Here is a 14,786-nt window from a genome sequence, read left to right on the forward strand (position 1 = left end):
GTCTTGGTCCAAGGCTGGTAAGAGTCTTCACCCTTGAGCAGGGCTGTAACGAGACAGGGACACCACCACTCTTTTCCCCTTCCTTTTCTTTTCCTGATCTGCATCCCTATCCCCCTGGCTTCACAGTCACCGCCACTTACCATTCATCTAATTACACCCATGCAATGTGCCTGCGAGATGACATTTTGAATGTAATATATGTTAGAGATAGATGGATGGGGACGACGCAGTTCCGATTGTTAGTCTTCAAAATGGCCGATAACCGACATACTGAGCCGATAAACGTTGTCGGTGAAAAGGAAATATTGGCCTAAAGGCAAAATAACGAGAAACGAACCACTCCTAAATTTGATGAAATCGGGGAAATTTCATCTGCCGAAAGGGGCAAAAAAAAAACATTTTGGTTTTTGTCCAATATATATATATATATATATATATATATATATATATATATATATATATATATATATATATATATATATATATATATATATATATCTCCTCAGGAGATGTCCTCAGGACATTTTTTCACAAGTAATGAGGCAAAAGTCTCCATTTTAAAGCCTACTGTATAAATATTCTAATACTTTGCCAAATGAATACAAATTGCAGCTTTCAAAGCCGCGTGGTATTATTGCATCCAATTTTTATGAACTATTGTAAGAACAACAAGAAAAACAAATTCACCCATCGTAACCGTACCGGAGGGCACAAATGGTTACTAATGATTAGTCATAATCTGCTCTGGAAATGTGAGTGGGTAAAATGTCATACACGCACATTACGACGGCCATCCTATTATTCCTGCAGAGCAAAGCAGCGCGGCCCTCCAAATCCCCCCGGCTCTTTTCTGCTGATCCTCCTCACTCTCCATCACCTTTTAATGAAAACCCAGGCGCATGTTCCGATGCCCGCTCCGCTCTCTACAGCCCTGCTGGTCATACTAACTCCTGACCTCTAACCTCTCACCTCTCTCCCATGGAACGTAACCATGGAGACGGACAACCCTCATAGCCTTCCAAGCTAAAAGTTGTTTTTACTTTTACCTGCCTCTCTTTAATCTCCCCCACTCCTTGTATGTACCTTTCTTGTGGAGGGTTGACCGTTAGACAAGTTTGCTGCGTGATGCCAATGTTCACCTGTAGTTGACGTCCATCCGTGTCCTTCCTCTGATCTCTCATTATATCTCGAAAGTGAGCGACACTAACACCGTAACACTTAAGCTGCATGGACTGTCGGTCACAATGGGAGATAAGGCATTTTTACGCGATGCAATAAAAGTCATGTTTGGAATCCGGGAAAAGCTCAAGCAAGGTCACACTTATCTGCCTCCAGGCAGCGCGAGGGCCCACGGCTTAGATTTCCTGCTACCAGGAATCTGCCAGATAAACTAATGAACGGTCATTTTTAATGGGCTGAGCTGTTGAAGTGCGTGTTAAGGTGCCTGAAGAGATGAGGCTGCAGTGTGCAGGTGAAGGTGCAAGATACATGGTTTTCCTGTCGAAAAATTCCACCACAAGATGAGGGCTGCTGATCCCGGTTAGCTAGCCTTACTCAAGCCTGTGGTGCTTGTATTTTGAGAACTTCATTTTTTTTTTCTTTTTTTCAAAATACCCTCAAGGTTGGCATTTATTGTCCGTAAAACTGCTTTATGCTTCAGTTATTCTTTTGTCCACTCGTAGTAATGGGCAATTTTCCCTGCAAAAAATGGCAAAATGGATTCCATTCCCAATAGCAAGCCAGAAAATATATTGGCATTGAAAAATTGAAGAAATCGGCTATTGGTTATTACAAGGAGAGAAAGATGATGACCTCCTGACTGACCGGCTCTTTTATATGATTTTCAAGCAGACAGCTACAAAATCATTTCCTGTTTAAAATTCCCTTGAGAGCAGCAGCTTTCAGATTTCTGTAATGAAACTGGGCCTCATTTATCAAATAGGCTTCCATTCTTTGTGATCAGTGGTCATTTTTAAGAAATTAGGGCATTTAAAAGTCAATATCACATTTGTTTTCTATCCTTTGCGGTATATTTGTTTTGAAACAATTGTAAAAATTGCTGGAGTGACAGCAATAATTTGTCATACTCACTGTGGGACGGAATTCTATATACTGTATTTGATAGTTCAGCTTATCAATCTGATGCATCAGATGGGAGGAACTGTCAAGTGTCAAGGATAATGCGTCCGTATATCTTTTGTAAATCACTTTTACCACCAGTGAACCTTAGGCAGTAAAACGATGCCTGACTTTACTGCACATTCCTGTAAACACTAATGTTGATTTATAGGCCACATTTATTTACATATTCCTACTTTTAATAAAAGCAAGACCTTGTCCACCTTGCATTCAGCGCGATAAACAAGGCCCGTGTCTTGTGTCTAAAACGTTGCTCCAGCGGTGTCAACTATGTTGTTGCTGTGATTGAAGGCCTACGTGCAAATTCAGGTCATTTGGTCACAATCAAACATGAAGGGTGACCTTCAAATGGAAGCAAGACAAATATTAGCGCTCTCAGACCTCAACATCTGCGTTTCCTCACATTTTGCCTCCACAGGAGGACGGCGCATGGTAATGAAAAGCAGCCATGTCACCATAGATCACTAATCTGCCATATTTTTGATTACCGCTGTTTTCACTTTTGTCATGACTATGTTCAATCCTCAAAACAGCATTGAGCAATCATTTGTGTCACCAACAATGATGTAAGCGAGCCTTAAATATGCTGTGTTGGGTGTATGGCATGCTAGGTACACCATATGAGCAAAAGTATTGGGTAATCTATATGGAGTATTAGGTAAATTAAAGGAGCCTTTTCACGATATGAATCTCCTTGTAAGAAATTCAAAGGCACTGCATGTTGGAACGCTGCCATTATTTAGTTTGACCGATGACCTTGCCCTGTTTGTTCTCGTGTTGCTGTTTCAAACTGTCACATGAGGAGCAGGATTTGGACCCTGAAGCAAATGGGGCTCAGATATCAAATTGTAACACACATACATGCAAAAATCAAAAACAGTAACAATAGACAACAGGGCTAGATGCAGAACACAAGATTCCAAAGTAACAACAGAGAGCAGAACACAAAAATCCAGAGTAATAACAGAAAGCAGGGCAGGATGCGGAACACAAAAATCCAAAGTAACAACAGAAAGCAGGGCTGGATGCGAAACACAAAAATCCAAAGTAAAAACAGAAAGCAGGGCTGGATGCAAAACACAAAGTAAACATAGCAAGGCTAGATGATGTGGTAAATAAAAACAATGATTAGGGCTTGATGCAGAATACAAAACATGTTACCTAAAGTAACAATAGAGCTCAATACTTGATGCATAACATAAAAATTCTCAACTGAGAGCAGGAATGTATGCGGAACACAAAAATCCAAAGTAACAAGAGAGGGTAGGACTGTATGCAAAACAAAAATCCAAAGTCACAAGAGAGGTCAGGACTGGCCGCAGAACACGAAATTCCAATTTAACAACAGAAAGCAGTGCCGGTTGCAGAACACAGAAATTCAACGTAACAACAGAAAGCAGGGTAAGATGCAGAACTCAAAAATCCAAAGAAATAACAAAGCTAAATGGAAAAGATGTGGAAGGCAGCTTGACGTTCTTATAAAGTTTCAATGGACTACAGGAACTGAAATACTAAAATACTTTGACAAATGAAAGTTGACAAAATAAAGCCAAATAAAGATGAATGGGAATATCCAGCATGGAAGACTGGTCGTTTAGTGCAAATGTGGTCTACTTGTAATGCAATTCAGTGAGGTCTGATGAAAACCCGTGGCACAATCGACTCGCTGTATTCCAATACTTTTGTCCATTTAGTGTATTTCACATCTTCCTATTCACTTTAACTCAGTGGTAATCAAATGGCAGGTAAAATATCAGGTATTTACATCTAGAGGTAGATTGCAATCCAGGTTTTATTGGAGCACTATTAAGCTAAATTTCACTTTCAACGGCTGCGCAAAATAGTCTATTATTTTCACTCCACTGCAAACCATCGCTCTTGTTGCCATCATTGAACTGCCTCGTATAGTGGCGCGTCTCAAGACCCCAACGCATAAATGAAGGAGGGAATGAGAGTTTAATGGCCAGCATCCACACACTGCCGCTGCCGCTGGTGAGCGCTGGCAGCTGTGAGATTGCTCGTCTCGGCCCAGACGGAGTGACCTTGTTGGTTTTCCACCTTCCACAGGCTCTCTGCAAACGCTTCTCCTCGTCCCCGTTCTCCACTCCCCATTTCTGTGTTTGAACACACCGGACTCCAGACCCTTTTCATTTACCTGCTTTTCACTGGGCTTGGAAGGCTGTCTCCTCACACACTCTACTAATGTGTCTCACCTACTTAGCAATGTGGTTGCTCAACCTCTTTTCCTGTGTGTATGTTCTTTGTGTGTGTCTCTCTTGCTCTCACACGCTTCTTGGTGTTTTTTCTTCCTCTGCTTGTCGTTGCTCTCTCTCTCTGCTGCCGTACCTCTGCATCCTGTCTGTCTCCCTTAGTGGGGCAGTGTCAGGGTGTCAGAAGGGGGCAGCGACTGGGCATGGGGATGATGGGGGTGGGCCTTATCGCAGTGACAGCATGAAGAGCGTGACGGAGGGTGCGAAGGCCGGGAGATGGCAGAGCGTCCAGGGCCACGTGCAGTCTGGAGGATTCAAACCCAGCAAGTGAGTTTAGCCTGCCGCGCGCCGAGCGATGAGGTGGAACCCGACTGTTGCGCAATGTGCCGGGTTGTGCAACTCCGTTTTGCTACGGTTCGAGATCAAAGTCACAGATTTAACTGCCGATTAACTGCTATCTCGTATCACGTGAGCTTTCACAACAAAAATTATATTACCACGTATCAAGCGAGATCCAGCCTACAGTGGCCAAGCTGTACCAATACAGTATATCGGGGGTCACATAGCAAAAATGCCTCATATTTTTAGAAAACAGGCAAAAAAAAAAAAAAATTAACCAGGTGTGTGAACAAGCAAGCAAAAGAAAACCAGTCTACTCAACAGCTTGGGTTTTTTTTTTCCCAGGCAATTATGCTATGTGGCCCATTATATATACCACATTTTTACCATCTGATGGTGCACCGCATTACTAGGCGGTCTTGATTACGGTGTTTAGTTGCATATTTAACCCGTGTGTTAAAAGCCGCATTTTCAAACGTACAGTTTTAGGGATAAAACTGAACCTTTATTCTATGCTATTTACACGTTAAAAACGTTATGCGTCTTGTAATTTCTTTATTTTTCCAGAACCCATAAACTGTAAATAGGTGGAGCAGTATTATCTGTAACCCTGTTTGGTCCAGCCTATGTCAATGTGTTTTTACAATGATACTCTAACTATATTTATAATTGCATGTTTACTTGAGGCTTAAAGGTGAAGCAGAGAGCTTTTGTTGCAGAAATCCACAAAACCAGTCAATGAATGTGACTATATGTGACAATGGTCACTTAAACAGCCACACTGTTCATCATTTCTTTTTGTACGCTGATAACAAAGGCACAGTAGCCAATGAAATCCTACAGTTTGAAATTTGAGCTGGTATAATTGCCAACTAGAAACGCCCTCTTGAATCAGATGAGCTTTCACAACAAAAATTTCTTTTCCTACTATAAAGCAAGATCTAGTCAATGGTTGCCAAGTACCAATACAGGATATACAGAATATACAATCTTTTTACAGTAATACTTAACAATATTTACAATGTCCTTTGTGCTTAACCTGTATGGCTATAGTAGGAATTCTTAGTTATGGATACAACAGTTAATTAAAAACACAATTGAATATAATTTTTTCAAGTCTAAAGTGCGAGCCAGTCAATGGTTGGCAAGATGTACTAATACAGTACATGTGTATACAGATTATGTAATGTATACAACAGCACTAAAGTATATAATTTCACATGTAAAGTGCGGAGAATATTTGTTGCAGAAACACAAATGCGGTCAATGGACAGGGTAATAATTGACCTTGGCCTCCACGCACTGTCCTTTATTTCTCTTGGTCCTCTTATGTTATGTGCAGCCTCTTAATATTTGAACTTGACTTGCACATGGGCATTTGTCACATTCAGCCACATCACTTGTTGTACGGCGGTCTTCATAACCTGCAAAGGGAACACGTCTGTTGCACATTTTTAAACCATCAGCAGCTATGTTTAGTGTTCTGACTAAGCAGATCATTCTCAGCAGGGAGGGAGGTGGGGCTCAGGTGTTAAGGTGAGCGTGTGGGCGCAGCTCTTGGTGTGAACCCAATAAGACCTTGAGCTGACACCACACTGACTCAAGTCTTCAGCTCCACTGCACAGTATAACCAAATTGGGACCGCGCTGCCTGTTAGCGCTCCGACTGAAATGAGACACAGGAAAGTGTAACATCCACACAATGGCTGAAATGATGTGTCATCCATCTGGCGCCGAGTTAGTCGACTGCGTTATTTCGCCCTCCCGTGACGTATGGCGTCACTAAGACTCGATATTCAGCACGTATGAAGCTGTTAATTTTCAGTTGGGCGGGATTTTTGCACCTTCCTTTGGCACCTTGTGATTTTTCTCCCAACACAACGCATTCGCGCTCGTCGCTACCTCATTCTTCATCTGCTCAATCCCCCCACCCCCATCCTTTCTTTTTTACCCCTTCTCTATAATTGGTTTCTATTTTCGGGCCGCCATAAGAGTCTCTGTGTCTTGTGTTTGTGTCTCGCACCCTATTTTCCAACTCTCCGCCATCGTCACCCTCTGCAGTTATCGCTCTCCATCTTACAGTTTGCTCTTACAGTCACGCCTACCATTCTCTGAACGCTGTCTCATTCGGACACAACCTCATAACACCCCTTTTATCTTTTATGTATGAGCATTAAATATGATTAATGGTGCACCGAAGACCGAAATTGCAAAATAACGTCTGGTGAAGTAATGCAAAGCCGAGTAAACTGAGGTGAATAGCTCTCATGACCTAATTTGGGTTGTCTGGGTTATGCATTCAACTGACAGTGGAGGATATTTTTAGTTGACAGCAAAATATGTGATTTCAAATGATTGCACAGGTTTATTCGAGTGCCCATGAAATCATACATTTTCAGTCACAAGTTTGGAAACGACTTCGCATGCAAATTTTTTCCAAAACATTAATCCTTTATTTCGATTCATTTAAAAAGTATTTATTTCTATTTAAAAAAAGATGGTAAATTAAATTGAGTGAATTTAATAACACATAAACAGGTATAAATTTATGTGTGATGCAAATTAGCAAGAACAGGCAACGATTTTATGTACCTGCTTGCTGCATTCTACATAAAGATAATCAACAGAAATTCAAGCTAAATCAGCCAAAAGTGAGCTGTTGAAAGCTGTCTAGACACACCATTTTGTTTGCGGCCAGAAGAAAAATGCTGCATTAGACAATTGTAGCAAAATAGCCTCAAACCATAGAACTTAATTATATTTAACCCTAACACTCCTGTTGGGACAATTCGTTCCACAGCTTTTCAAAAAATGGCAGTGGGTATAGGAAACGTTCCAATAACATGAATTTGCATCCCAGCGGTTCATTACACACCTATCTACAGATTCAAGTGGCATTTATCAATTTTTCCATGTACAATAAGCCAGTGCTGGGCCGACTGTCAACAAGGTAGCTTGCCTTGTACAATTTCTCGTGAATTAACCATCTAGTACTGTGGGAATATGTATTTATAATGCGTGCTTTATATGTGCGTTTTTTAATTAATTAATTTTAATGAATTAAATGAATGAGAGCAATCAGAGAATTCGAGCATGTACTTTATGACCCACACCTTTATAATCATATGACTTTGAAAAGGGCCAATATATACAATCTTAAAAGGGGAGTGGAAATGAGAACCTGGCAGAGGGAGGGAGACACAATGTAGGCCTTGGTTGGCTGATGGAAGTCTCCTGAGAGGGAGCGTGTGTTTAAAAGACCCAAATGGAGAAAGGGTGAGAGGCTGTCAGATAATTTTGACTTGAGTGGAACAAAATGGGGATCTCTCACCAGGGCAAAAAAAATTCTCCAGGAAGGCCTGGAAGCTTCAAAGCTACAAGCAAATCAGTGCAGAGACGCCCCGCGCCCGTTCGGACCTCACGCATCCGACCGCTGCCGCCTCGAAATACCCCTTTACGCAAGCAGCACGCGACGCAGACGCGCAGGGCAAGCGCACAGCTGGCACACGGCTGGCTGACGCCGGCGTGCGACCAGCAGACGGCACATGGCGCTCACTCGGGTTGCACCTTCTACTGCTATTTCTGCTATTGCTGTTATTGCTGTTGCCTCACGTTACTCTCCTACTCTCTCTTCCTCCTCTTGTCTCCAACACCACCTTCTGACTCCTTCTCCACCCGTCCATCCACTTCCTCTTCCCCTTTGCCAACATCAACCTCCCGTGCGGATGAACTTTTGATCCATCCTGACGTCAACCTGACTGTTTCTGCTGTGACTCCCTGCCTCGCTCCTGATGGTTCCGCTGTCCTCCACTCCACCTCCTCTCCTGAACGACTCACCCCCTCTTACCCTCCGCCGCCCTCTTCTGACTCTTCCTCTTTCCATCGCCACGTCCTTTGCCGACCATGGCCAATATATCGTTCTCTTTCTTCCCTGCTGCTGTGTCCGCCCAGCTTTGGGGATCCGGTATTGTCCTACGCGTCCACCCTCGAGCACATTCCCTCTGGGCCGGCCCGGCCTCGGACGCTGCTACGCCAGCAGAGTCTCCAACAGCCCCTCATGAACCCACCGGGTTCTGTATTTGGCCACCCGCCCACCACATCCCAGAGTTTGGGACAGTTACACTCAGCACCTGGACATCCAGGGGGAGGCGGGGCTACCGGAAGAGGAGAGGCAGGCAATGGTGGGGGTGAGGGCGGGGGTGCAGGTAAAAGAGCTGTTCCACGGGCCGCGAGGGGCAGCCCGGCAGGAGCGGGCGCCTCTCGCTATAGAGGAGGCGGTGCAGGAGGGCGCTCGCGAGCCAATCCTGGCAGTTGGGATTACATGATGGACCAGATCCGGAATCGCGGCCTGGACGTCAAATCCTTCCTGTGAGTATTTTCTTCGGCATGTTTGTGGTATGTCATCTTCTGTCGGCATGGTTTATTAGTGCAACTGTGTGTCATTAAATTTAAATGTTATTGCTTTAATTATTATTGTTATATGAAGACCGCAAATTGAAAGCAGAAGCGGAGAGTACACGGAAGAAAAAAAGTCGAAAAACATGTAAGCAAAAATCCAGTATAACCAGAGCCAAAGACTAAGATGCCAGAACCGGAAGCTAGACTTTGAAGCTAGGCTTGGAATGCACACGTAACCTAGATTTTGAAATTAAGCTAGGAAACTAGACTCAAAAAGTAGACTCTGAACTACCCTGGGAAACTAGACTTGAAATGACAAAAAACTTAAGAGTTAGCTAAAGGATTGTAGCAGCTGCCTGGCAACTCATATACCAAGAAACAAACGTAAGCATTCGCACCATTAGCCACAGGGCACTCAAAGACAAACATATGCACAAATGACAGTGACAAATACACGAATGACAAATACAGCAAATGGTTTCGCAATTATATGGCATCATAATATTCAATCTCTTCAATATAGATACGCGTATGTATCTAAGTCGTTCTGTTTCACTTTGTATTTGTTATCCAGGGAAGATGATTACATCTTTCTATCTTAATTTGTGCATCTGCACATACAGTAATTCACTCATTCATTGCCAATGACTGCTATTGACGTCAAAGATGTATTTTATGTGGGCTTGCACTCAATGACTTAATGTGGTTGTGAGCATCTTTATTAATGCACTGGAACTTTGAGTAAACCATAATACAGTGTTATTGTTCGTGTTTCGCGAAAAAGTCAGTTGCGTTGGCCTTCATGCGTATCATGCTAATGTTGGTGGATTAGGTTGAAGGCAGATGATGTTAATTAATATAATATATATAATATATAATATAAATGTTAATTAAATATCGATGATGCCTGTGAGCATTGTTTTCGAGCTGGATCAACATCTCTCGTTTGGCTGACACGGGATAAATCTTGGATAGGAAGGTTACATTTTGTGTAAGAGGTTGTGTTACATGTAGGAGGATGGTTGGTTGTTTATCTTTTATGCTAATATAATGATTAAGCGATTAATGCAACACTTAAACATGCTAATTCATGCAGATTGAGCAGTAATGTTTTGAGTAGTGCTGTCAAAAGATTTAATAAAAGACATCGAAATGTCATTGATTGATCTAATTAATTTCCTTTCAATCTCACACTACAATTTTCGGGGTAAAAGAAGGTCTTTCTGTTTAAAAGCTTTGTGTTATTGCAGCAGATCAAAATATTGATTTACAACAACAAAAAAGAGATTTCAGTCAATTATTCTTTTTGACAGAGTTTGTTCTCTCTAAATTGTAACCTTCTGCTGTATTTGAGACTAGTCCCAAGAGCTGGTTGTAACCTTTAGTTGCAGCCATCAGGAAGCTGTTTTCTTTTGTCTGTCAGAAATTAATTAGAAAAAAACATTCAAATAAAACATCGTCCATCCTGTCCGTTGCAGAATTTCTCAAACGCGGGGTTTTCTTGAGTTTGGTTTTGCAAAAGAGCTTTGCTATGACTTGTTACAATAGTGTCTTTGTTGCCATCTTTTACCCTGGCAGCAGTCACAGTTGAGTGCTTTTCATTTATGTGGTAAGCTAAACTTAAGCTACTTCAGTAGCAAGCAAGCTCATTTTTATCCAAAAATTGCACATCACTACCTTGCAAAGGTGTTGTTTGGTATTTTTTAAAGTGAAACTCATTGTCGGACTGACAATGCTCACGCGCTCTTCCATTTTCACACCTTCCTTCTGCCCCTGAACTTCCCCTCCCTCCCAAAACAGGAGCCTGTCAGATTACGCCAAACCCAATGAGAGCCAATCAGTGTCCACTCCAGGGTGTCTTTAACCTTTGATTACAGTTTTCCAACCCCCAACAACTTATGCACAAGAAGCCCGATGCATAAAAATGGTTGGAATCAAAATGCAGAGAGCAACATATTAAAGATTAAAAATTAAATTAGCACACTTAAAAAAATAACTGTCACAGTAATTGGTTTCAATTAATCTGTTAATCTGACACCCCTAGTAATGAGCAATATGTCAAAAGTTCACTCTTGCTTAACTAATTTAAATATCAGTGCTATGACAGAGACTGCTGCTGAGGCAGTTTCAGGTGCTGCTATTATTCCATGATAAAAATGTTTGATGTTTACGCCTCATGCTCTGCTAAACAGTAACATCTGTTTGGGTGGAATTGAGGCTGTCACGTGAAATTGTCTTTACAGGACAGTGCCACGAGTTTACAATATTCATGAGACGTCAGCGAGAATCTCGATTTCATTTTCATGCGGTCTCACTCAATTCCATGGTATTATTTCTGTGCCGTCCCTTGGAACGGCTTTTAAATGTTGGTTGACGCACAAGTAGGCCGAATCCATATTTTATGAGTATCTCAAACTAATTTCAGCCCATTTTTTGGGGGGGGACATTTGCTCCCTTTCATGCTAAAGGTAAACCTGGACTGACTGCTGGGCTGCTTGGATGCTGACATGTGTCTGCAAGAGCACATTACACAGACCATGTGTCACTGTGCATCAGTATAAGAGCAAGGGTTAAGTAGCTGAAGCATTGATCTTATGTCAACGGCACCATTACGTCTCCCACATATTGTTACTTCAGGCCATAAGAGGATGGAGTCGCACAGGGGAGGAGGGGCGACCAAGGCACGAGGAAGGACACAGCCGAAGTACAGCATGCGGTCGTCTTTGTGTTTTTGCTCTGATTCGGTGCTACAATAGCCTTTTTAACATTAGCCTGCCTTTTTATGTGAGCTTTGAGGTTCTGCGGGCATGAGAGTGACACAGCTGAACTAATGCCTACAGCTCAATGAGCATTAGCAATGTAGCACATGCAAGCTCCAAGGTCATTGAGGGAGCTGCCCGTTATAGTCAACTCATCATTTTAAATGTGAGGTAGAGGTTGTATTCGCTTGTATTTTGTCTGCAATAGCCTCGCTTCAGATGATTGACGACGGAGCAAAAAAGATGTTCAAGCTAAGCTAGTTAATTTCAATCTCTGACAAAGAAGTCCATTGCTGAGTGAAATTGTCAATGTTTTACTCAGATGTATAGCCTGTTGTACAAAATAGATCCCTAGTGAGATGCAAGTGCTTTTTAGCCTGAATGATTTGTCCTGCTGTCATTAATGTCTGCGACCAATCTCACTTCATCTTTCTTTACCTTCAGAGCATCAGTTGAAGTGTTCTGCTGAAGTCTAAATGCCTTCATCAACAAGTAATGACGAAAGAGCGAATCAATAACTTTTTAGTCACGGTTGTTTTGAAGAGTGCACAGCAAAATTAATTTTATGAAAAAGCTTGAGTTTAACATAATACAAGAAGTGGGAATTTTACATTTCTTTGCTGGTCCATCATTTACAGTCCCGTCGTTACGTGGACACTATTCCTCGTTGCGGTCTGTCATTTTGGAAGTTTACACAAAATGTAAATGTGGGTATGTGGAACGTCAATTCCTTCGTCAAATTTCTGCCTACATGTATGTGTGCTTGCTGCCTGTTTAGACTGTGTTTACACTTCAATGCTCACAAGTATATGACAGGTTAGGCGTTGCTCTGAGATTTGGATGATTTAACTTGGTGAGGTGACAAACCAGTTTGCAACGGTGACAGGTGACACAGGTGGTGATAATTACAATGACGTATTAAAATGCGGAAAAACTATACGGTTCTGTTGGGCATAGTCCGTCGCTTTTAAAATGTTTTTGTCATCTGGCTGTCCGTCAGCAACATGTTGATCTTTCGGTAACAGACCGAGGGATGGTCCGCCCGTACTGATGGACTGTCCACATCTGCGTAATACTAGTAAAGCTGGAATGGTGTTTAAGTGGTAAGTTTACAGTATCTGCTTCATAGTTATTAGCTTCACGGTTCAAATTTCAAAACTGGGCTTCCTTTGTGGAGTTTGCATGTTCCCACCATGGTTGCTTGGGTTTTCTCCAGATCCTCAGGCTTCCTGCAAGTTAACTTTATAAAAACTCGAAACTGTTCATTAGTGTGAATGTGAGTGTGAATGGTTTTGTCTAATGTGCCCAGCGATTATCTGGAAACCAGCCCAGAGTCCGCAGTGACTGGCTCCAGCTCTTTCGCGATTCTAATTAGGACAGGCGATGTAGAAAAATTAGGGACGAAGTTATAAGATGGAAAAAAAAGTGTATACTGCAATGATTGTCCCTAAACGGAAAGTCAATGTGAACACTAGCAGCTTGCATTGTTTTGTCCAAAAAAAATACAGATAAGAGATTGTTTGGAACTAGCTAAAATTCTACCCCAATGTTATTGTTTGACCACTTATTTAGGGGCGTATGTATGTTCAGATTTATTTAATGTATTTTTTCCTCCACAATTGCAGAAAAACACCCATTGGTATCAATTGCCAAAAAATGCCAAAAATCTTATTTCCAAACATACTGCAAATGCAAACACATTCAACTGTTCTTGGAAAGAATGTTTGCATGTATTTGCAAACAGTGTTGGGCAAGTAACTTCAAAACTGTATTGCATTATTTATTACTTATTGCTGTCATTTCAAAGTAATTACTTACATTACAATATTACTGTATTTGAAATGTAAGGCATTACACGACTATTGCATTACTTTCATATTATTCTCACCAACATAACCTGACATATGGATTTACCATTTAAATGTTGCTCATTACGCTCATTACACGTCCAGTGGAAGGTTGGCTTGTACCTAAAAACAGTACAAATCATTTCATCTGTATTGTAATGTAAACCTTTAATTATTAATTGGGTTACTGTTATGCAAATTTACAGTATGCCCAACTGTAAGTCTATGCAAATGCGGCATTGATTGTCTTAAGATGATACAGCAAATTAATGACTTTATATAACTATACCATTTCCAGCCATTTATAATCCTTTACGTGTTTTAAGTTTCTGCTGAAGTTTGTCGGACAGTTTTGGGTTACCAATTTTATAAGAGTTTTGTAAGTAAGCGCTGCGGGATGTCTTTAGTTAACAAATTATGAGCGGGGACGTGGCTTCGTGTGCTAGGATGACAGAAGAGGTGGGGAACTTCTGATATATATGTGCAGCTACAGATTATTAAACCGCTTAATGGTTTTGCCAGAAAAGCTCTGAATCGCATGTAAGAAAAGCAAAATTGCGAAGCAAAGGGGGATCTACGTTTGCAGTCTGACAGTGCCATATTTTCAAAGCGGCGGTACAGTAGTGGCATCAGCGGCTTAAGCTATAGATGCGTGGGTGTGTGTGACAGGCGGCGGGGAGCAACGAGGAGGCAGGATGGTTAAAACGAAAGGGGATAGGGATGTGGGGGATTTGTGGGAGGAAGTGTGGCTGAATAGTCAAGTGTGAGGAGTGCAGCCTGGCGGGCGAGAGAGCAGTGACCCAGAAAGAGGCGACACGCGGTGAGCACCTCTAGACGCTGTGTCACTCAAATAGAAACAATTAGTCCAGATCCTTGTAATGAGGCTTAATTCAATCTGAGCTCTGACCAAAGTCGACAGCGACCATGTTGGGCGGAGGGCACGTTTGAAAAGATGTGCGCTTTTGTGGATGTTGCTTTGAAATGGGTTCATCTATTAACACGCATCAAATATTCACTTAGATTTTGCTTTAATTGGTTTCTATCTAAGGTGCAGTTAATTTTTTGTAGTAAAAAGATAAAAAAAAAAAAAAAAAG

At 41.7% G+C, this 14,786-nt stretch overlaps 1 protein-coding gene across 3 annotated transcripts in view; it reads left to right on the plus strand.

Annotated features, from left to right (window-relative positions):
- The first annotated feature begins 2,607 nt into the window (after positions 1–2,607).
- LOC148422412 (uncharacterized) overlaps positions 2,608–14,786 on the plus strand; it is a 43,331-nt gene continuing 31,152 nt past the window's right edge. For 2 of the 3 annotated variants that reach the window (XR_015865810.1, XM_088416307.1), the window contains exon 1: positions 6,966–9,055. Coding sequence is in view for 2 of the 3 variants with exons in the window: in XM_088416307.1 (XP_088272433.1) it covers positions 8,004–9,055 (1,052 nt within the window). In the remaining variant the exon portion in view is untranslated. Of the gene's footprint in view, positions 4,677–6,965; positions 9,056–14,786 lie in introns of those variants that run through there. The other variant, XM_088416308.1, reaches the window with a different exon arrangement.

The sequence above is a fragment of the Hippichthys cyanospilos genome, chromosome 6 (genome assembly GCF_059441005.1).
Source record: "Hippichthys cyanospilos isolate Australia breed blue-spotted pipefish chromosome 6, RoL_Hcya_1.0, whole genome shotgun sequence".
In the NCBI taxonomy this organism is placed as follows: domain Eukaryota; kingdom Metazoa; phylum Chordata; class Actinopteri; order Syngnathiformes; family Syngnathidae; genus Hippichthys; species Hippichthys cyanospilos.